At 39.8% G+C, this 21,491-nt stretch overlaps 1 protein-coding gene across 1 annotated transcript in view; it reads left to right on the plus strand.

Moving 5' to 3' along the window:
• Window positions 1–21,260, plus strand: part of erbb4b (erb-b2 receptor tyrosine kinase 4b) — a 459,675-nt gene extending 438,415 nt beyond the window's left edge. The window contains exons 23-28 of the mRNA XM_084725337.1: window positions 1,757–1,903; window positions 6,474–6,571; window positions 7,139–7,309; window positions 14,860–15,109; window positions 16,961–17,089; window positions 18,050–21,260. Of these exons, the coding sequence (XP_084581463.1) occupies window positions 1,757–1,903; window positions 6,474–6,571; window positions 7,139–7,309; window positions 14,860–15,109; window positions 16,961–17,089; window positions 18,050–18,720 (1,466 nt within the window). The 3' untranslated portion in view covers window positions 18,721–21,260. The remainder of the gene's footprint in view (window positions 1–1,756; window positions 1,904–6,473; window positions 6,572–7,138; window positions 7,310–14,859; window positions 15,110–16,960; window positions 17,090–18,049) is intronic.
• Window positions 21,261–21,491: the final 231 nt, after the last annotated feature.

Genomic DNA, 21,491 nt, shown 5'->3' on the forward strand with positions numbered 1-21,491 from the left:
AAGCAATGTACTGCTGTGGGCAGGGTCAGCAACAAAACATATTTCAGCTTCTTACAAAAAAGGTCCACCTAAAAAGGATCGATATCAGTTTAAGTGTGGGCTATATTTAGAATATTTTCAGCACTCTACCTTCAGCCTTTTGTGACAGGAAGCTGCGGTTACATAAGCCAAATACCGCCCTCTCCAAACCAACCATCAGTGATTTTACCTTGCAGAACACTTGGCTCGAGCCGTTTGGCTGCAGCTGCCTCAGTCATTTAGTTTGTTTGTGTTACTGTGTGGCTTTGGTAAATCAAAATAAACCCTTCAAAATACAGAAGTCACACAGTAACACATATAAACTAGCCAATCGAGGTTTTGCCAAAGCAGTGGCTTCGGAGAAAGCGATATTCGGTTTAAATAAGAGCCGTTTCACATCGGAAAATGCTACCTCATGGCAATCTAAAGCAATGAAAATATTTTAAATATAGCATACTCTTAAACTGATATGATTTTTTAATTTGAGCCTTTTTTTTGGGGGCTAAATGTTTTGCTGCTGACCCGTCACCAGTTCCTACAACTCCTAGGTAATACACACTTTATTAAAAAAAAAAAAAAAACTCTCCCTTTAAAGATTGTGGATGCAAGTCAATCTGGTGAAGGCACATGTTGTACATTGTGTTTACAGTGAACTCCAGACTGCTGGCTAGACAGGCAGGCAATTTATAGATCTGAGGCAGCTGTGGAAGGGTTAGTCACTGTAAGGGTGCGGACAAACAAGAGGAGTTTGTTTATTTCCTCTACCTCTTTCACTACTTCAGCATTTGAGTTCACAATCCCTGTGAAGTGCAATCTTGAGGATCTACTCCTTTAAATCCTGCTATATTAAAATCAGTCTTCGCAGCCATCAGAATGTCAGCAATATTTAAATCTGTCGACCGGTCTCTTATGAGAGTTTTCATTGCTATATTGCGAATAACCATTTCCTGTTTAAGTCAAACAATGAGTCATAAAGTCATTAAAAAAAAAGAGAGATTTCCAAAGAAATATGCAAGACGGGTCATATCAAAGAGAATAATGCGTGTTTGATTAAAAGTATCAGTGTGGTTTAGTGCGTCCATGTCCCCAGTGGGCATCTGTGACCGCGGGCTATTATACTTCCATCTTGTGGTGTGCATTTACTCTGCTTACCACTCATTAGCTCATTAACACTAACAAGATTAAAGCTGAAGAGTGCTGAAAGTTCAGATTGACTGATGACTTTCAAGACTCTGATTAGTTCTTCTGTCCTCTGTTGACTTGTGTTCTCTTATGTTGTCCTTTCTTCTTCTTTACCCTTATGTTTGGTTGCTTCCTCTACTTGTAATCGCTCCCGTCTCTTCATCCCATCCCCTCTGATCTATTCTGCTGCCTCACGTCTTTGCTTTTTCTTCTTTCTTCTCTTTTTGTTCCTTCTCTCCTCACTTTTATTCGCTTTTACTCGTTCTTGTCTGTCTCCTATTTTCTCTTTAACTGTTTCGCTTCTTTCTCTTCCCATCTTTTTACTTGTCTCCTTGTTGAATAACACCCTCCTCCCAACTCTTTAATCTTCTCTACTCTTTGCTCTCCTTTTTTTCTTCTTCTCATCTCGATCCTTCTTATGTTTCCTCCACTTGTCGTTTTCTCTCTGCACATCTTTTCTCCTCCTGCTCTACTTTACTGATCTTTCTTCTCTTGTTCTCTTATATTTACATCACCTCCTGCCTTCTTCTTCTCCCTCCCTCCTCTTCTTTTATAGGGGTAACCATTTGGGAGGTAATGACCTTCGGAGGGAAGCCATATGATGGGATTTCCACCAGAGATATCCCAGACCTGCTGGAGAAAGGAGAGCGCCTTCCTCAGCCGCCCATCTGCACCATCGACGTCTACATGGTCATGGTCAAATGTACGTATGGGCAGAGTTGGGAGGGTTACTTTAAAAATGTATCTGGATACAATAAGTAATTACCTCCTCAAAATGTAGTCAGTAACCTAATCCAAGTATCACAATATTAAAGTAATGAAACTTGGTTACTTTGGGATTACCGCTAATATTAGCAGTTTTTCTGTGTAGGTAAGGTTAGCAGTTGTTCTGTGCAGGTAATGTTAGCTGTTGTTCTGTGTAGCTAATGTTAGTGGTTCGTCTGTGTAGCTGAAGTTGGCAGCTGGTCTGTTTAGCTAAAGTTGGCGGTTGTCCTGTGTAGCTAACATTAGCAGTTGTTCTTTGAAACTAACATCAGCTACACAGAACAACTGCCAAAGTCAGCTACCCACTAACATTAGTGGTCATTAGTTGTTGATGCGTGTAGCTAAAGTTGCTAGTTCGACTGAGTAGGTAATATTAATGGTTGGTCTGCGTAGCTAATGTTAGTGGTTGTTCTGTGTAGGTAACATTAGCGGTTGGTCCTTGTAGCTAATGTTAGCAGTTGTTCTGCGTAGCTAACATTAGCGGTTGGTCTACGTAATGTATTTTAAAATTGTAATCCTGCTAATAATCTCCATTTTAAATATATCTTTTTTGTAAATGCAAAGGATTACAGTTGCCTTTTTTGTATCCCAATTACATTATCTGTTATTCTCTTAGACTGTATATGGAGGTGGGCAGAAAAACAGAAAACCTGGACAATATACCACCACCACAAACCATAGCCTGAAAAATCAACATTGTAATGTCAAACTCTTGCTAAGACTCACAAAAAGTATTTAAGCTACAAAAGGATATTCACTGCACAGCTTCTGTATAGGACTGGAATATATTGTGCATAAATTCCAGTTTTGTCTCCATCAACTGTATTTCAAACAGTAGAAAAGCCGATGGATTTGAAGGGTGAAGAGAGGGCAAACTGGTTTTGAGTTGAAGCGGGAAAAAATAATTATGCTTTTATTGAGTGATTTTTAAAATGCCACAACAGCTGTTTTGTACAAGAGGGTTCAGGTGGTGTCAAAGACGTTTTTAAAGCTGAAACATTACTATTCTGAAACTCAACCCAGCAACCTCAGTTTATCTTTTCAGCTGATGGTGTTACAATATGCCACAGAAACATCTCTTTAATGGGAATAATAGCCAGAAATCCTTCACAAATAACAAAGTTTAGGAGGACTTATGATAGAAGATGAACTGGGGACTATTTTTTTCTGTTTGGCTGCGACCCACACCACCAACATGTTTGCCTTATTGGGCGGTCACTGCTGTCGTGCCGTTAGGCGCCGGGGTCACAGGTGGTGTTGTAACCCCTGGCCACTGCTGCCAGGACAAAGACTTACTGCCAGCTCCACCTCGGCCTTGTCCTCTAGTCTCTGAGCGGCAGCCTCTGGGCCTCGCTGTCACCTTGGCTCTTACTGACACCCTGAACGTGCGCCAACCTGGCAAACACACACTCACACACGCATACACACACACAGCAGGGAGAGGTCACTGTCACCTGCCTGTTGTCTGCCTTTCTTTTTGCATCACTACACATGCAGAACTCAAACACAAAATACACAGACTGGGGTCTGACTGACACAGGATTTTTGGATCTGATTCCGATATTAAGGAGAAAAACAATTCCGATATTCGTATATCAACTGATATTCTGATATGGGGCTCAGTTGTTCACAAGCAAGGATGGAAATTGCCATCTACAATCCATAATATGGTCTGTCGAGTCCACATTTCAGATTGTTTTTGGAAATCATAGACATCGTGTCCTCTGGACTAAAGAGAAAAAGTTACCAGCACTAAATTCAAAAGCCAGCATCTGTAATGTATGGGAGTGTGTTGGTGCCCATGGCATCATGGGTAACTTGCACATCTGTGAAGGCACCATTGATGCTGAAATGCACATGTGGGTTTTAGAGCAACATAAGCTGCCATCCAGTATTGATGATAACTGTGTCACATGTCACATGTGATCATATTTTGTTAATAAACCCGGGCCTCTTAAACCATTTCTGTTTTTTTCCATTCTGGCTCCTCACTCTTCCTCAATGCCTCCCACACAAACACACCTTTTGACCATCAATTTATTAGAACTGCACTTATTGTACACTTTTGTACAGTTATGGTTATAGACACTCTTTCCACCTCCCTTCACAGTGCAGTTCATTTGCCAAAAAAGAGACAAAACGCGCAATAAACAAAGTTGAAGATGAACTTGACTGCTAGAATTATTACAATACTTTTTTTTCCCATAGATGTGGTGATATCATTATTGTGAATTCTTTTGCCCATGATTAAAAATACTTTTCATATCAGTGCATATTGGACAACATATACATCAAAACCATTATAAACTATTTATCGATTCGATGGGTCAATATTAGACCAATGATAAACAGAGACACGGTGCACTGTAGCTGTATTGGAAATGCAATCTCTGATATTCCCTTCACTTCACTACTCTGGGCTTTATTGGCACGAATGTAGTTAAACAGATAAAAGATGATCATTTTTACATAAATCTCTTGCATCTGAATGCGTGTACTCATGTGAAAAGCCACGTCTCTTTGTCTTTCGGTCTCTATCTCTTATTTCCCTGGATACCTAGATGAGCTCTACTCAGGGCCAGATCACATGATTGCTTTGGCATCGTACTCCTTGTGTTCACCGAGAAATTGGCAGAGGAGCACATTACTCCATATGGCCATTCTAGTGATGAAACAGTATTTATCTTTAGATTGGAAAAAGTGATTACAATAAAGAGAACTTCATTAAAAATTCTGTAATTGTTCATTATAGGACAAATAAGAATGTTTTATGTTGTGGAAAAGGTTTGTGGGAATTTTTATTACAAAATGTAAGGCTGATGACATGGGTACCATTTTAAAATAAGACAACCCTATGAATAATTTATAAATTATTTATAATTAGGATATTAATTAGGTTGTAAACACTTTATAAATCATTACTAAGCACATTAGAGTAGCTAAATACCAAATGCTGAGGCCTAATTTATCTGTACTGTTAAGTCTCAGATCTCATTTGCTGACTTTTTCCCCTCCATCAGCAGCATTTGTCAGCTTCATCAGATATTTGGTAATAAATTACAAGCAATTAACTGCTATTCACCTATCTTAAAAGTCAGAAAGTTTCACTTGGGATATTAAATTAACACACAAATCACCTGATTCATACACTGAGGTTTTGGCAGTATTGTTTACCTTGACATTTCCTGCATGTGTGCACCATTACACTTTACAGTAGGGCTGTCACTGCATGATTTTCATGGACAAAGTAATTCAATATCTGTTTCTTCAAAAACAAATAATGCTGTCAGTGAAAATAATCTTTAACTTTGCTCATGTGTTTTGTCTTTTTTTTTCACAAATGCATTACTCTCAAAATACGAGTGCGTGGATGTGGAGAGAAAGTCTATAAACACAACTGTAACCGATTTAAGGGCATACTGTGTTTCAGAGGCACTGGGTTATTTCCACAATATTATCAACATGACATCAGTATTTCATTTTTTTAGATATCACGGTTATCATCGATCCTGATATGAGCCACACTTTGTAACACGGGACGTCTCTAAAAAAGACATTGTCTGGATGGCAGCATATGTTTCTCCAAAACAGTTTAAATATCACACTTATCATTCACACCGGTATATCATGACTTTACAGTTATAAATGGTAGTACGTCATTAATAAATGGCGACAAATTTTACAGCTATAAATGTCAGTAATTATTGGTAAGATTAATTAGTGGTAAGCAACTGGAGCTTGCCAAAATGTGAACCGTGTGTTATAACGTGTTTAATATTGTGTTAATTAAAAAACTATTTATAAATCATATACGAGGGTAGTCCTATTGTAAAGTGGTACTGATGCATATATTGTAATTATCATATTAAGGTTGCTTGATTTTACTAAGTATAATTTTGTGTTCACATGCTTGCAACATTACTTTGGCACAGCGGAAACGAGTGGGTGGGATTAGGAGGAATACTAATCTCACTGAGAAGGTTGAGATGCTGCGGTAGTAGTCTTCAAAACAGATCTGCCTCTTCCTCATACACAACTTTCATGTTGAATGCACACAGCAGTCACGCGTGTACACTTCAAATGAAAAAATTATTTTATTTAGGGCTCAAAATATTTATATCAAGTTCAAATTATTATGAATGTTTTTTTATGCAAATAGCGCAGAAAAGAACATGGCATACATATTTGACGCGGTTTGCGTAGGCAGAACCCTTGACACCAAAGTGTGAAGAATACAGAAATGCTCCGCTTGATCACCGCTGACACGTACTCTACATATTGCACCTTTCCTCCCACTTAGTTGCAGTTAAGTTCACAGACCGTCAAGAAATAAAGCGATCTTGATGGGTGTAGATGAGGCTTTTGCTTTACTACTGAGAATAACCTACTGTGATAAAAAAAAAAAAAAACTTCAAGGGTTTTTCCAAAAATATCAAGTATCCACAGGTTTGAACATCAATGTCTATATGTTTATTTGGAACCTCGCTAACCCGAACACATTTTTTCAGGCTGGATGATTGATGCAGACAGTCGTCCCAAGTTCAAGGAGCTGGCTGCAGAGTTCACTCGGATGGCTCGTGATCCTCAAAGATACCTGGTCATCCAGGTGGGTAAACCTCAGCAGCATGACTGCAACATCTGGATTACATGTGTTTAAAATGATTTGATGACATTTCTTTTTCTGTTTGTCTAAAAAAAAAAAACAGAATAGGTAAGCTACCTTCAAAGTGAAAACTGGCCAGTCTTCTTCTTTGTTTTTGTGTCATTTTCTAATATTTTGCCAATTTATACAGGGTGAGGGTAATTTGCAAATGCTATTAATATCCATTACAAATCCCATTTTACTTTCCTTATTCCTTTGTGAGAAAATACACTAACTCCTCATTGCATCACCTGTGTGTTACACCTTAAAATGATTGTTCCAGGCTTAAATTAGTCAACAAATACAGAAAAGCTGAGCCTACATTATTAGCAAAAGTCAAAATAATAATCTTTATTTGAAGCTTCTTAATAAAAACGGCATTTGCTCTGTCATGTGTGAACTACTTGATATTCTGATATTTCTGACATTTTGCCTTAAATGTGACAGACAAACAATCAGTTACAATATTTCTCTATCCATAATTACTAATGCACATCACTGCATGCTGCATCCACGCACGTCTTTTCTCAGGGTGACGACCGCATGAAGCTGCCCAGCCCCAACGACAGCAAGTTCTTCCAGAGCCTCCTGGATGAGGAGGAGCTGGAGGACCTGATGGACGCTGAAGAGTACCTGGTGCCCCACTCCTTCAACATCCCACCACTGGCTTACACTCCCCGCGCGCGCATGGACTCCAGCAAGGTATTTTAAGAAGCTCCAAATACCTTAAAGGAGAGGTTCAGTTTTTCAAGTCTGTCTTAAAACAATAGTCAGGTGCTGGAAGTCCCATTAAAGGTGATGGGGGATAAAACCCACAGTGTTTTGAGCTGCGGTGGAAATACAGGAACTAAAAGGGGGAATTTTGTACTTAAATATTATTTTTAATTGATTTATGTAACTCAAAAGATAGACGCCTCATTTATTCCAGTTTCCACACTCCCAATTTGGACAAGCAGAGAAGACCACCAGCACAGAAGTTATGTACTACTGTGGACAGGGTCAGCAGCAAAACGTATTTTAGCCACTTAAAAAGGCCCCAGCTAAAAATAAATCAATATCAGTTTAAGTGTAGGCTTTATTCAGAATATTTTCACTGCTTTATCTTGTCACCAGACAGCCTTTTCCAACCAGTAACCAACTTTACATACGGCGAAAATTGCTCTTCCTCGCTCCACCAGACTTCATGGGTAAAATCAGTCATTTCACCTTGTAGAACACAGGAGTTGTTGGTCTACCACTGCCTCAATCTACTAGTTTGTTTCTTTTATTGTGTGACATTGGTGAATGTGAACTAACCTTTTAAAACACCAAAGTCACATAATAACTCGAGTTAACTAGCTGACCGAGGCAGCGGACGGCCAGCAGCTCCCATGTTCTGAAAGGTAAAATCACTGATTTCGCCTGTGAAGTTTGGTTGGTTTGGAGAAAGCGACCCTGACAGCGAGGTAAAGCAGTGAAATAAATAATCTAAATATAGCATACGCTGAAAAAATACTGCTAAAATACTTTTTTTTTCTGCTGATCCCATCTACAGCAGCACATTGCTTAACTTCCCACGTCAACACTCCTGCTGAGTCGACCACCATCTACTGTACATCTGTCAATAAGTAACTCATGCAACCCCACTTCAAAGAATCCAAACTATCCTTTTAAGACAGACTACAAGTGTTATGAACCTATCCTTTACACCACAGAGCAGTTTTACAAGTTGGACATGGAAGCAGCAGAGTAGGTTCATTTCAATTGTTTATTTCAGCTTGTCTCTGAGCTGATTACAGCCGTGACTCTTTTTCTTATTCTCCAACTGGATATTTGTGGTGTGGTGGTGGAAGATTTCTCGAATCACAGGCACTATCATCTATTTTTCAAGCAGTAAAAAAAAAAAATCACCTCAAGTGTATTGTTTGCTTCTGCATTTTTAAAGTGGTCAAAAGTTGATCTCTTTCTCAATTCGAGTTCTTCTTCTTTGGCTGAGTTTCCCAACAACACAAGTGATAAGTTAAATTGTTTTGATGATTTGTGTTCCTGAACCACAGAAGATCCTGTCAGAATATTTTCTAAATAAAAGAATGCATTACATTCAGTGTGGTTGTTGGAGGTCTGAGCGCAAAACAGGCAAACCTTGTTTTCGTGATCTTGCATCAGCCTCCAGAAACCTGAGTGTAATGCATATCAACATTACCTTTACTCTACCTATAGTGTGAAGATATTGCTAACACATAGGCTAAACGAAACCCAGAGTGAGTCCCAAAACTTGTGTCACTCTTTAGCAGAGAATATTGTCAGCCTGACTGTCACACGTGTGAATTTTAAGTCAGCTTTGGCTTAGCTTAGCTTCTGCTGACAAGTGTAAACATTGGTATTGCACATTGGGTATGTATCAGTAGTTCTTTGCATATGATAGATAAAATTGAACTATATAAATGTGTTAGAATGAAGACTGTGATGCAGTGCTGAGTACTGGTGAGCCTGATAGCATGGTGGTAAAAACAGTTCGCCCCAAAATCTGGCCTGTAAGTGTTTTTTATCCATCTCGATTTTTTCTTTCTGGTAAAAAAGAAAGTAGTTCCTGTGGATTATCTTGAGTAACGGGGTCATGATTTTTTTAAGGAGACACTAGTCTTGAATTTTTCAAATGTATTTTTGATGCTTTGAGTCTCCAATATAGGTTCCATTATACTGGAGAGAAGGTCTCGATCGAAATCTCGATGGCAGACATCTCCAAAACTCTACAACTCACACAAAAAAAATCTAGTTGGATAAATATCACACAGACAGGCTCCTGCACAAACGCTGCACGCTATGATGTGTACTGATGAAATGTTGTTCATAAAGATGGTAAGTCGCAAAAATCTTGATATTGATCGTATCAACAACATATTGCATTTGTTTTCTGCCAGAATGCACAATCTTGCAACACACTATCCAGCCGTAGTGACTACATGTAAAAGTCAGCAGTGATTTGAGACATTTTTATTGATATTTAACCAAAATGATAGTGTTTACCCAACCTTAACGAAAGCTTTTGTTGCAAGAGTCTTGACATGAACCCCAGACTGTGCTGTTAAAGTCCTCAGACAAAGATTATCTGTGACCATAATCCATGCAGGAACTACTTTGTCACCACAACATACTGATGAAAACATATTCTAACCTAATTTCCAATCTTCTGGGTTTGCAAAATGAATTCTTTGTGGTACTTAATATTCAACTTGGCCCTTAGTGTGTTTTTGTTGTTACATTAGAATTTAGCTGCTTGTCTTTTAATTTTACATGGGCTCCTTCATATTCCCATTTCTTTTTGAGTGTAGCAGCAGGGTGATTGAACCGTGATGGAAACGGAAACAATATTAAGTCAAAGTAGTCATTCAGATCATTTAGATGCTCTCTAAAGTGATGTGGGAATGAGTTTTCTCAGCATGTACTGCAGGACTCTCCTGTTCAAGCACAAAAGATTGAGATCTTAAAACAGAGCTCACACAGCTTTCTTAGTTTCACTCTCATCTCCTCGTCACTCTCTCTTTCTCTGTCGGTTCCCCTCGGTCTTCCTCCATTGCGAAACTATGGTAATTGCCTTCTTCAAAATTGGGGTTTACAGCCAGATTCCCTCAGTTCTTCAACTGTTCAAATGTTCATCGTCTGTCTTTGGACTTAAATCTATCACAAAAACCAGTCACACAGCCAGGCAACTCAGCCATTTTGTATTCCAACATCCCCCTGTGTTTGTGTCAGGATAAAACTGCCTGCTGCATGCCAATGAGAGACATGACTCCTTTTCCAACTCTGTTTGGTGCATTTCAGGGGGTGACAGATTATTTATTTGCATAATATTTGTAAAGTTATCCTCCACTCTTTTTGAGCTTTCTTATTGGGGCGCATACTGAATTAATTAGATTACATTCATCCACATAAATCATGTAGATGATTGTAATGAACTCAATTATTGCAGCCAGCAAAATGTAATATTTACACATAAACATAATCTTCACACTTGCATAGTTGTTCATTCACTCACGCACATACACACACATCTGTCATTATTAATATGCATCCTCACACCCAACAATGACAGCTCAGAATATGCAAGAATTGTAAGTTTAATACTGACCAAACCACTGAGCATGGCTGCACACGGGCGTCATTAGATACGGAATTACAGCAGGGTTTGGCAACCTAACAGTGGAACTGAAGAACTGATGCTTGCCAGCGTGCACAAAATAGCTATGAAGGTAATAGGGTAGAAAGAGTATGAGCCCATACGGAGCGTGTGTGAGCAGACAGTCATGAAACAAGCAACAAAAATCATTGCAGACCCTCAACATCCCCTCGTCTCTGTATACAATCCTCTGCCATCAGGAAGAAGACTCAGCGTGCCAAAGTGCAAATCAAACCGCTTTAAGTTATCGTTCATTACGATCTCCATTAGGGATGCTGATTAAACAGAAATTTGAATTGGTCAACTAGTCTAAAAGTAAGAAAACAGTCAAATTTTAGCTTAATTTATTTATCTATCAGGTCAAACACTGTGCAGAAAAATATTCTGCATACCAAATGTAACAACTCACAAAATACATTATCTTTTTGAGTCTAAGCTGCCACACAATGTGGTGAACGTCAGCAATGCTAGTACCAGCAGCCTGCTGTCCCTGCAATTTAGCTTTCACATGCTCATCCGTACGGTTTCTTTTTTAAACCACCACATTGTCATTAGCATATGTACGGTCAAATGTTTATCTCTGGCTTAACTTTTTTTTTACATGAAGCAAGTTTTGCATCGTGTCATATTTATGTCAACAGGGATCACCATTAATGTTTTTTGCCTGCAGTCGATTTTTCCTTGTTATTAGTGGTTATCAAATGACAAACAGGAGAAAAGTTGATTGTCATGTTTAATCTAGGTCTTCAATGTCTCAGAAATTATGAAAATGTCTGTGCCACTTTTTCAAAGTCCAAGGTTTTGTCAGTCTAAAACCAAAATATTTTCAGTTAAACATGAAAAGCAGCAAATCTCCATATTTGAGTGGCTGAAAATAGAAGTTTCTTCCATTTTGCATGAAAAAAAATACTTTAACAATTAATCAATTATCAAAACAGTTTAATAATTTAATTATTTTTTACCACTTGCAAGTGAGTTGGCATTTTACTTGCCAAGCGCAGAAATTATAGAGCCCTGTGTGAAGCAACGGACAGTAACATTTACTCTGTCGTATGTTCCCTCTGCTTTTTACAGACAGACTCTTGAATGAACACTTTACTTGAGTCTCCTTAATATTCAAGCCTGCCAAGACTTGAAAAATAATGTGACCGTAATGTTGGCTTCAGACTTCATTTAAAGGTTGAACTACAAGAGATTTTCCCAAAAACTTTTCCCAAAAATAATCTCTCTCAATCATTGCAGCCCACCAGATGTGTGCGGTGGCGCCTCCATCCACAGAGACCCTGACCTCTGCCCACACCATCTTATTTTCTCATTATTGTGCTGCACTCTGGACACTGCCAACCCAAAATGTCAGCATTTGACGTGCAGAGAATGGAAATTTAATCAACTACTGTTCTGGCATGTTTACATACAGCAAATGAAAAAGCCTACTTATTCTACCTATGAAGACATTTTACTTCAGTGAACACGATAGTGATGGTATTTTCCTTTCAGTATACTGAGACGAGAGAGGGAGGAGATGTAAATGAGGACTGAGAGAGGTGATTCAATGGATATAGTTACAGGGGAATGAAAACACAGTGTGAGCTCCGGAGCTTCGACTAATGCCTCTTGTCTTAAAGTACAGACCACTGCCAGACAAAGTGAGGTAGAATCCAACAGTGATAGACAGACACTGAAAAAGAATTACGCACTTACAGACAGATACTGAACCTTTTCCTCTTAAAAAGTCCCTATGAAGTTCTTTTGTGCATTAGTAGCATACAGCCAGGGTTTTATAAGGACATGCCAGGAGTCAAAGTTTGGTTTGAGTTGACAGTTTTACTGCCACTAACTAAAAATCAGTGACTGACCCGCCTATAATTTCTAATAAAAGGTTATTTGGGCCTGAATTCTTGGTACAGGCCTGAGGAGAACCACTTTCTTGTGGTGAACAAGATGCCAAAAGTCATGAATAATTGGTGAACCTGGTAAATTGAGTATAAAAACTGCTGGTCAGATGTTTTTCTGTCTGGCCTATAGTGCTGTTTACCTTCTATATTATTTTGGTGTGAGTTGTTGAGTTTTAGAGTTTAGGAGATCTGCCTTCTCACAAATTTAATTCAACTAGACGGCACTCGGGGCGTGATGTTCAAAACGCCCCAAAAAATAAACAATAAGTTCGACGTCAATGTCTCTTTCCAGAAATCATGACGAAATTCTCCTCAACTCGACAGCACCAAAATATTTTGTGCAGTAACAGAATCTTGATTCATATTTGATCAGTGCTGTCTAGTTTGACAGTTTGAGTTTCGTTTGCACTCTTAAAAATAAAAAAACTAAGAAGACCCATAGAGAGAGAGTCAGAGAGTTCTACCTAGAACCTAACATAAAGGGATATACCTAGAACCATCTCAGGTTACACCCAGAACTCCCCACGAAAGGTTCTTTAGATGTAGATGCATGCTTTCCTGTGGTCAGTGATATGATTTGTCAGTGTAGTTCAGTAGAAGGAAAATATTTCCTACATGAAAATGCTCAAAACTATTGTAGTGAAGAAAAGGCAGACATCTCTAAGGTGGATATCTCCACAACTCAGCAACTCATTCCAAAACGACTTAAACAGAACTACAGGTAAAAGGCAAAATATGCTTTTTTTATATTTTTGGGTTTTGGGGTGAATTGCCCCTTTAAAGAAAAGTAAGCACAGCAGGTAAATAACAGCTTTTTGATATTATTAGTAAATTTACAGACTTTTTATGCACTTTCCAAGGAAAAGTAAGCGAGGGAATGTAAAACGGCAAACAAACCTCTTGCTGAATACACGGGGGAAAAGATAAATCAGAATAAAGCACCCAGTGAGGTTCTAAAAAAAAAGTCCTTTTTTTGTCATGAGCGTAGACACAAATGCACACAGCAGGGCAAGGCTGATATGGCTACTTTAAGACTTTGCTGCGTGGAGTCTTTTAATTAAAATCCTTTTAATTAAATTGTCCTTGGCAGTCACGCTGCCATATCATTGTTTGGCACTGCTGTTTGTCTCCCCTGCCTGTCACATTTAAATATTACTGATGAACAATGGTACAAAGGACTTGAATTACTCATTTTTTGGACTACATTTTATAATTCATAAAATATTTTTGTGCTGTACTTATTAAGTCCTTATTATATTTTTTTTTAGTTTTTATTTGTATTGTATTTATTTGTTTGTTTTTGTACTTCACTAGTGAATCTACTTGAACAAGAGTTCAGACCAAAGACTGGACACACAATCATAACATCACTTGGAGAATAAGTTCTACAATAACTTTAGATTTCAAGGGTTTTATGTAGAACCCACCAGGGGGGTTCCACTGAGAACCCTTTTATACTCGAAGGGTTTTATCTAGAACTCACCCAGGGGACTCAATTGATTCTGGGTAGAACCCTTTTTGGTTCCTGGTAGAGCCTCTCTAAACCTTCCAGAGAGTTTTACCTACAAGCCAAGATTAGGGGTTATATCTTGAACCATCTATGAAAGGTTTCACCCACAACCCCCCATAAGAAGTTCTACAGAGAACTACAGAGTACAAAAGAGAACTGTTGCAATAGCTCCACCCAGAACCCTGTCTGGAGACTCTAACCAGAACCTTTCCACCCTCTAAGGATGCTAACAAGAACCCATCCCATGGGGTCTACCAATGACTTTTACATTGGAAGGGTTTTATCTAGAACTGACCCAGGGGTTCTACAGAGAACGCTTTAGTATTCTAAGGTTTTTTATCTAGAACCCACCTGTGGGGCTCTACTGAGAACCTTTTTATATTCCAAGGCTTTTATTTAGAACTCACCCAGGGGTTCAACCAAGAACCTTTTTTGTGATAAAAGGGTTTTTATCTAACCCACCCAGGTGATTCTACCAAGAGCCTTTTAATATTACAAGGGTTTTATGTGGAACCCACCCTTTTAGAACCTTTATTTCTAAGAGTGTATAGAAAAGCTTTACCATAACTCCTCACTTGTCTTTGTCTCTGGAGGTTTGCTTTGCTTTGGCATCTTGATATTCCTGTGTTTTTTCTTACATCTCATCCACTCCGTCCTCATCTGACCCTCTCCTTCCTCTCCTTCTAACCAGAACCAGTTTGGCTACCAGGACTCCAGTTTCAGCATGGAGGACATGCTGGCAACCCTCCCTAGGGTGGTCTCCGTTCCACCTGTATCTGCAGGCTGCCTCCCTCCGCAGGACGTGGCCTCAGGGGGGCAGATCGGCGGTGGATTTGGCCGTGGCAAGCAGGACGACCCTCGCTGCAACGGCACCCTGAGGAAGCAGGCCTCCCCGAGGTCAACTGCCCTTGGGGCTGGCTCGGCTCTCACTGCAGGACAAGGTAAAGCAAAGTCCGACCGAAGGTTGTGGGGACTGAGGGGAATAATAATCTCTTCACTAAGTGCCGGTGTGTGTGTCCTAAATCAAACCAGCAGGTGAACAGAAGACAGCATGAGCCTGATGGATATTGATTATTGAGTAACAAAGTTTATAAAACCAAGGCATACGTTCAATTAGCTCTAATAGATGTTTTTCACTGATTCAATGGACAGCTTAGAGGTAGAGTGTTGTGCATTTTAGACATTTGACTAAAGTTTGTATGTTGAAATTTCTTCTTACAGTCTTAAACGGATACTATTTAAAGTGCGGTTGTATGAGATACTTAAAAAAATGTTGACCTTTTTTGCAACTGTAGCAGCCTTTTCCAATGGAAACTGCCATTATATCTCTCCCTCCAAAGCAACCAAACTCCATAAGGAAAAACTGCAATTTTACCTCACAGAAAACAGGAAATGCTGGTCTACTGCTGCCTGCATCAGTTAGTTTGCTTGTGTTATGTTATGACTTTGGTGTATTAAAAGGTTAGTTCAGATTAACAGCGCAAAAAAAAAACTAACCAATCAAGGCAGTGGTAGACAAGCAACCCCTGTGTTCTACAAGGTAAAATTACTTTTTTTCCTTAGTGAGTGTGGCTGAGCAAGAGAGAGTGATTTTTGGCTTACATAACATCAGTTTCCCTTCAGTAAGGGCTCTCTGATATTAAAGCAAAGTGGTGAAAATACTCTAAATATAACATACACTTAAAGTAGTATTGACTGTTGATTCTGATCTGTTTTAAAGTGGCTAAAATACCTTTTTTTGCTGACCATCTCCACAGACATTTATTGCTCAGCTAATACATTGACTATCAGTAAGCACCTAATATCTATAACCATCAATAAGCACCACTTAAATAATCCAGTAATCAAACATATTCTATGATTGTGTTGATAAACCATTAACCAAACATGACTATTAAGCCTTTATTTAGAGGTTTCTATTATTGATTTCATTTTTCAGTTATTATTATTCATATAATAGTTGCAATAAATTGTATTATTCATTTGAAAGTTGTTGTAGGGCCTTGTGTTTTCCTTTTCCTTTCATAAAATGAAGAAAGCTGGTTTTAGTTTTTAAAAACCCATGAATCATAACCTCAACACATAAACCACAATTTTTGCAAGAACTTCAACATCAATGCAACCCGTCAGGCAGCGAGCAGACAGGCTCTCACCCTTCTTTAACTGACCCTATGTGCCATTTCCTTACTGGTATTGTGTTGTGATGGTGGATCACTCACCAGCAGAGGATTTGGGAGATGAGAACAAAAGGATAAGCTCGAGTCTAGCAGCTGTACGGCAAAACCGAGCCGCATATTACATCTCTCAGACAACAGGAGAGAAGCAGCAGAGGTCGCGGCTTCTAGTTCTGCCGACTTTTTTTGGGCCTATTTATGCCGCCTTTGCAGATTTGTTTGGGTAGGTAAAGAAGGAATCAAACCATAAATAAGCCTTATTAATAAATGTAGAGGTGTAAATAATGTAGAGTGGTGGTAGAGTACGACTGTGCCATACTGGTGATGACTCTATGTATGATAGTAAAATATGTATTGTTGACAGATGAAAAATTAAAATAAAATGCATCTCAGGTCACTAAAACTCTTGAATCCCCATACAAATACAGAGAGCCCGATGTTAGTCATAGCCTGTAGTCACAGGACAAAACAGATAACGGTATACGAGGATGGATTGCTTTGAAAATGCAGGCTTATTCACGAACATATATCTAGGATCCTCTCATTCATGGAGATATGGTTTGTAAATTACCATGTTTTAAACTTCTGTTTTGCTCTCTTGTGTTTTTGCTTTCCAAGGTGGAGGGGAGGACAGTGGTGGACAGCGTTACAGTGCTGATCCAACCGGTCTGTTAGCGGAACGAGCAGCAAAAGCAGACAAAGACCAGGATGGCTACATGACTGCCATGAGAGACAAGAACAACACAGGTGACTGAAAGTTTTGAGAGGTTTTTGAATTTTGTCCATAAAGTTGCCATATGTTTGGCTGACAGTAATAGTAACTAAAATAGTTTGTGTTTATTTACATATTCAGAGATGAGCAGTATTTCATTTGGATTTATTTGAACCATGTATTTAAATGCATGATAAAATAAGATGTCATTTGTAGCTATGTAATTTAAGAGCTTGTATTTGAGTATTTGAAATACTTTAATTTTATTTCACTAAAATATAACAGAAGAAAAGATCAATTAGTAAACATGCGCTTTAGAACTAGCAAATACTTACTGCGCTAGCTAGAAGCCATCCAGAATGCACCCTTGAGTTTGTAGCCTAACTAGCAGTTAGCAGCTAAGTAACTAACTGTTTAAGTTAAGCTAAGCTAAGTTAAGTTAAGCAAAGTTAAGCTTTGTCTATCAGGAAACTCCATAAATTACATATAGTTGAGGCAGAGCAGCCAATGGACATCAGGGGGAAAACCAGAAAATATGTCCTCCATAATATATGACCCAGTTTCACCAAAACCAGTGAATAAAATCATAAAGTTGAGTGCTTGTGTACAGTTATCAGTCCCCAGAACACTCCAGCTACCTCTATCATTTTTCCAACTTCATTCTTTTTCATTTGTGGTCTGATAAACAGTAACTTTATCACATTCTGCACCCTTTATCGTTATTTCCAATGCTAAGACAGTGTTTTGAACCACTGGGAGTTGTAATCTTGCACAGCCAGGCCTGTCTCTGAGGTAACTAACCAGCTAAAGTAGCTGCCAACAGCAAGTAAAACTGTGTGTGCATCAGGAAACTCTGTAAATAGCCAAAAGCTGAGGCAGAGCAGCCGGAGGACATCACAGGAAAGACCAGAAAATATTTTCTCCTTGCTTTGCTGCAGCTTTAATAGACATGAAAAGATCTCAGCTAATCTTACCATCCCCTTTTTCTTTTCCAGACTATCTCAACCCGGTAGAGGAAAACCCCTTCGTCACACGTCGTAGGAACGGTGACGCCCATGCAGTGATTGATGGAGCAGGTTGCCACACCCTGCACATGGCTGGAGCCGCTGCTGCCCCTAAGAGCCAGTCCATTCACGGGGACGATGAGTATATCAACGAGCCACTGTACCTGAATACCTTCCTAAACCCCGGGGACAAGAACGGATTGGCTGGCGCAGTCTCCATTGCTGGCCCTGGGCCCTCTGCTGCCCAATCAGTATCGCAGACAGTCAACCCATCATCATCGAGCCACACGGTCTCCTCCTCTGGATATGTGGTACCCCCTGGCCACCTCCCCCACCCATCGTATCCATCACACACCCTGCATCCAGGGCATTCAGGACACACTCTGCACTCAGGCATCACCAGCAGCACCATCATGTTTGATAAGAAAGCCAAGAAGGCCACTTTTGACAATCCTGAATACTGGCAGCACAGTCTACCCCCGAAGTCCTCACTGCACAACCCAGAGTACCTGCAGGACTGCAGCACACGCTTCTTCTACCGGCAGAATGGACGCATTCGCCCGGCTGTGGCTGAAAACCAGGAGTACTTGTCCGAGGCTGCTATGAAAGCTGGCAACGTGTTGCCACCCCCTCCTTACAGACAGAGGAACACTGTAGTGTAGTGACCCACCTGTAGCACAATGGAGGGATGACTAGAGGGATAGGGGTGGAGATGAATGGACGTTGAAATGTCCTCTCGTTTCCATGCAGTACTTCTCAACCTGGGTTCTCCTTGCACCCTTCCTGAACACGTCTCTCTGTTATGTCTGATTGCAAGTCTTTTATTCTCATCCTAAGGTTCTGCCTTTTCTCGACAGGACTACAATAACAGTCACTGGCAGCCTCACTTGACATTCAAAACATCTTTTTTAGCCCCATCCTTGGCCCTGATGCGTGAACAAATGTCTTCGAGGTTGGTTCTGTTCTGGAGCACACTGTCCTGCCATCTTTAGTATCAGAAAGGCACAAAAACAACACAATGAAAGATTTACATGAAATGTTTGATAACAGAAAAAGGAGAAATGAACTGAGGGTAGCCCAAAGAGAGGATTATTGCCATGCCCTTTCATGCTTTTCTTTATCCACCCATGAATTACAATTCACCATGTCCTTTTAGTTCATTTTCCACCTCGCTAGATGTACACATTGAAGTACGCGCACAATGCTATCGCCTGTGTGCAATCTGTCAAATGACATATGCACATGGAGTTGTGTCGTGACTTAACCAGCAAACCTGCAGTCATGCTGAAGAGCCCAGATGTGGCTTGCATGCCTGCCCACACGCTTCTTCAACGTTTTACGTGCTGCTGCTCCAGTAATGGGATTCAAACATTTATCACACACAGCTCATATCATACCTAAAACATGTTAACATGCCTGCAGCCTTGACACACCAATAATAACCATACATTAATTCATAGGTAAATACACGCACACACGCTGACAGATAAGCCCGCTGCCACTTGAAATATATTCTGAAGGAGAAGCTCAATTGACCTTGTGCTGGAAGACAGAGTGTGCCGATAATGGCAGCCAGTGGCGCAGTGCAGAGAAAGGGTCAACAGAAAAGTAAATGTCACCACAGTTTTATGGAAAGCTGTGATATCACACAGCACCTGGTGGAAAGCGTCCGGCTGATTATTGGCATGACTAGGGTGGGATATAAAAGGTTGATCGCTCAGAAGACAACCCTTAACTTCCCACATCGGCATCTCTTTTGTTCCTCTTTCATCCCGTCCGAAGAGCCAGCGAAACATCAACTTCAATATTACCTTCATAAGATCATTGTAAGCAGCATCGTGACTGACATAACCAACGGTAACTGCAGAACAAGGAATAATGTCTCTCTGGAACTGGTGCTTGGGATTGGACAGATCTTTTAACAGGGAAAGGAGCACGATCGCGGTGGAGAGGAAAAATATGTGATTTCAGAATCTGAATTAGCATAGTTTTTGTTTTTGTTTTCTTTTTAGGCATCAGGGATCTGTTTACTTTGTCACCTTGTCTTATACTTACTCTTACGCAAACAGCACAGACACCCAGCCACGAAAGAGCACTGTGGAGATGGCAAAGAGGTTAACCCTGCAGAGCTGTAAATAAGCCAATTACATGTCATTATCAGACAGACACAATGCCGGAAAAAGGCTCTGTGGACCAAGCTGCGTCTGAAAAGATGTAGAAGTACATCAAAAGACGGGGATAAAAGATTTTCTTTGCTCTTCTCAGTGTTCACACTATTTTATGTCATAAAAACAAAAAATTAACTTTGACCACACAGTCACGACTGCAGAGCCTTGCTCTGTCTCTTAGGGTTAAGGTGGTTCAGGAGAAGAGACTGTCAAAACTGTCTGAGAAGGCCTCCTCCACGTTTTTACCATGGAGCACCATGAGAAAACGGGACACTTTCTTTTGTACCTGTGTTTGACATTAATGGTGAGACATCACAAGTTATCACTGAATCCACTGATGGCTAGCTTTCTTTACTCACACAATACTGCCAGATGCCACAGTAAACTCTGATGGAGACCACTAGCATCTGTCGTCAAATGACTTTGAAGCCTAATTTAGGCTGGGGTTGATAATTTAATAGCACTTAATGCTTTGACACAGCCAAATGACTTTGCTGTTATTCTTCTCGCTCTAAGCGGCAATTCATTTTTTCTCATCATGTTGCAACTATAATTTACAGTCAGCGAGACAATAGATAATTTCCACTGCACTAAGGCTTCATGTTATGTGTTTCATAAGGCATTTTACTAACAAAGGAGCATCTCCACTAAAGAATATCATAGTAGTAATATGTGTGGTTGGGCGATATACAAGATTTTTCAATCGCATTTACACCCATGTAGCTTTGCAGGCACTGCTGATTTGATTTACGGGATTTCTTGCACCAGTCAAATGATGAAATACCTTCATTGTTTAGGCATTTAATTTGCCGGATTAAAGGGGTACTCCAGCGTAGCATTGTGCTTCCATAAAGTCAGGGGACTCACAAGAGATTTTTTTTTTGAATGTTTAGAATTTGATGGAGCAGAAGTCCCTAGAATGGGTGTAGCTCTCAAAACACAAAATCTTACAGTTCCCATAAAGCAACTCAACAGAAGTCAATCATAGACACTAGAATAATTAGCAGATGGTGCCACCATGACTCATTGGGTTTTGGACTACCGTTTCGTCATTGTGCATGTTGTACAAAATAATCATGTTTTATAATGTGACAACACTGTTAAGATCTTGCTAGATTTAGGAAAAGCTATCACCTGGCTAATGTTGAGTTAAGATGATGGTTTAAATTTTAAATGATAAATGAGTCTGGGTTTCCCTTCTAGACATGACCGTGACAAGTGCAGCTTGGGTAGTGCTTGGCTTTGGCTTGTCTGTTAAACAGGAA

Source organism: Lutjanus erythropterus, chromosome 8, assembly GCF_056507025.1.
Source record: "Lutjanus erythropterus isolate fLutEry1 chromosome 8, fLutEry1.hap2, whole genome shotgun sequence".
NCBI classification, from domain to species: domain Eukaryota; kingdom Metazoa; phylum Chordata; class Actinopteri; order Lutjaniformes; family Lutjanidae; genus Lutjanus; species Lutjanus erythropterus.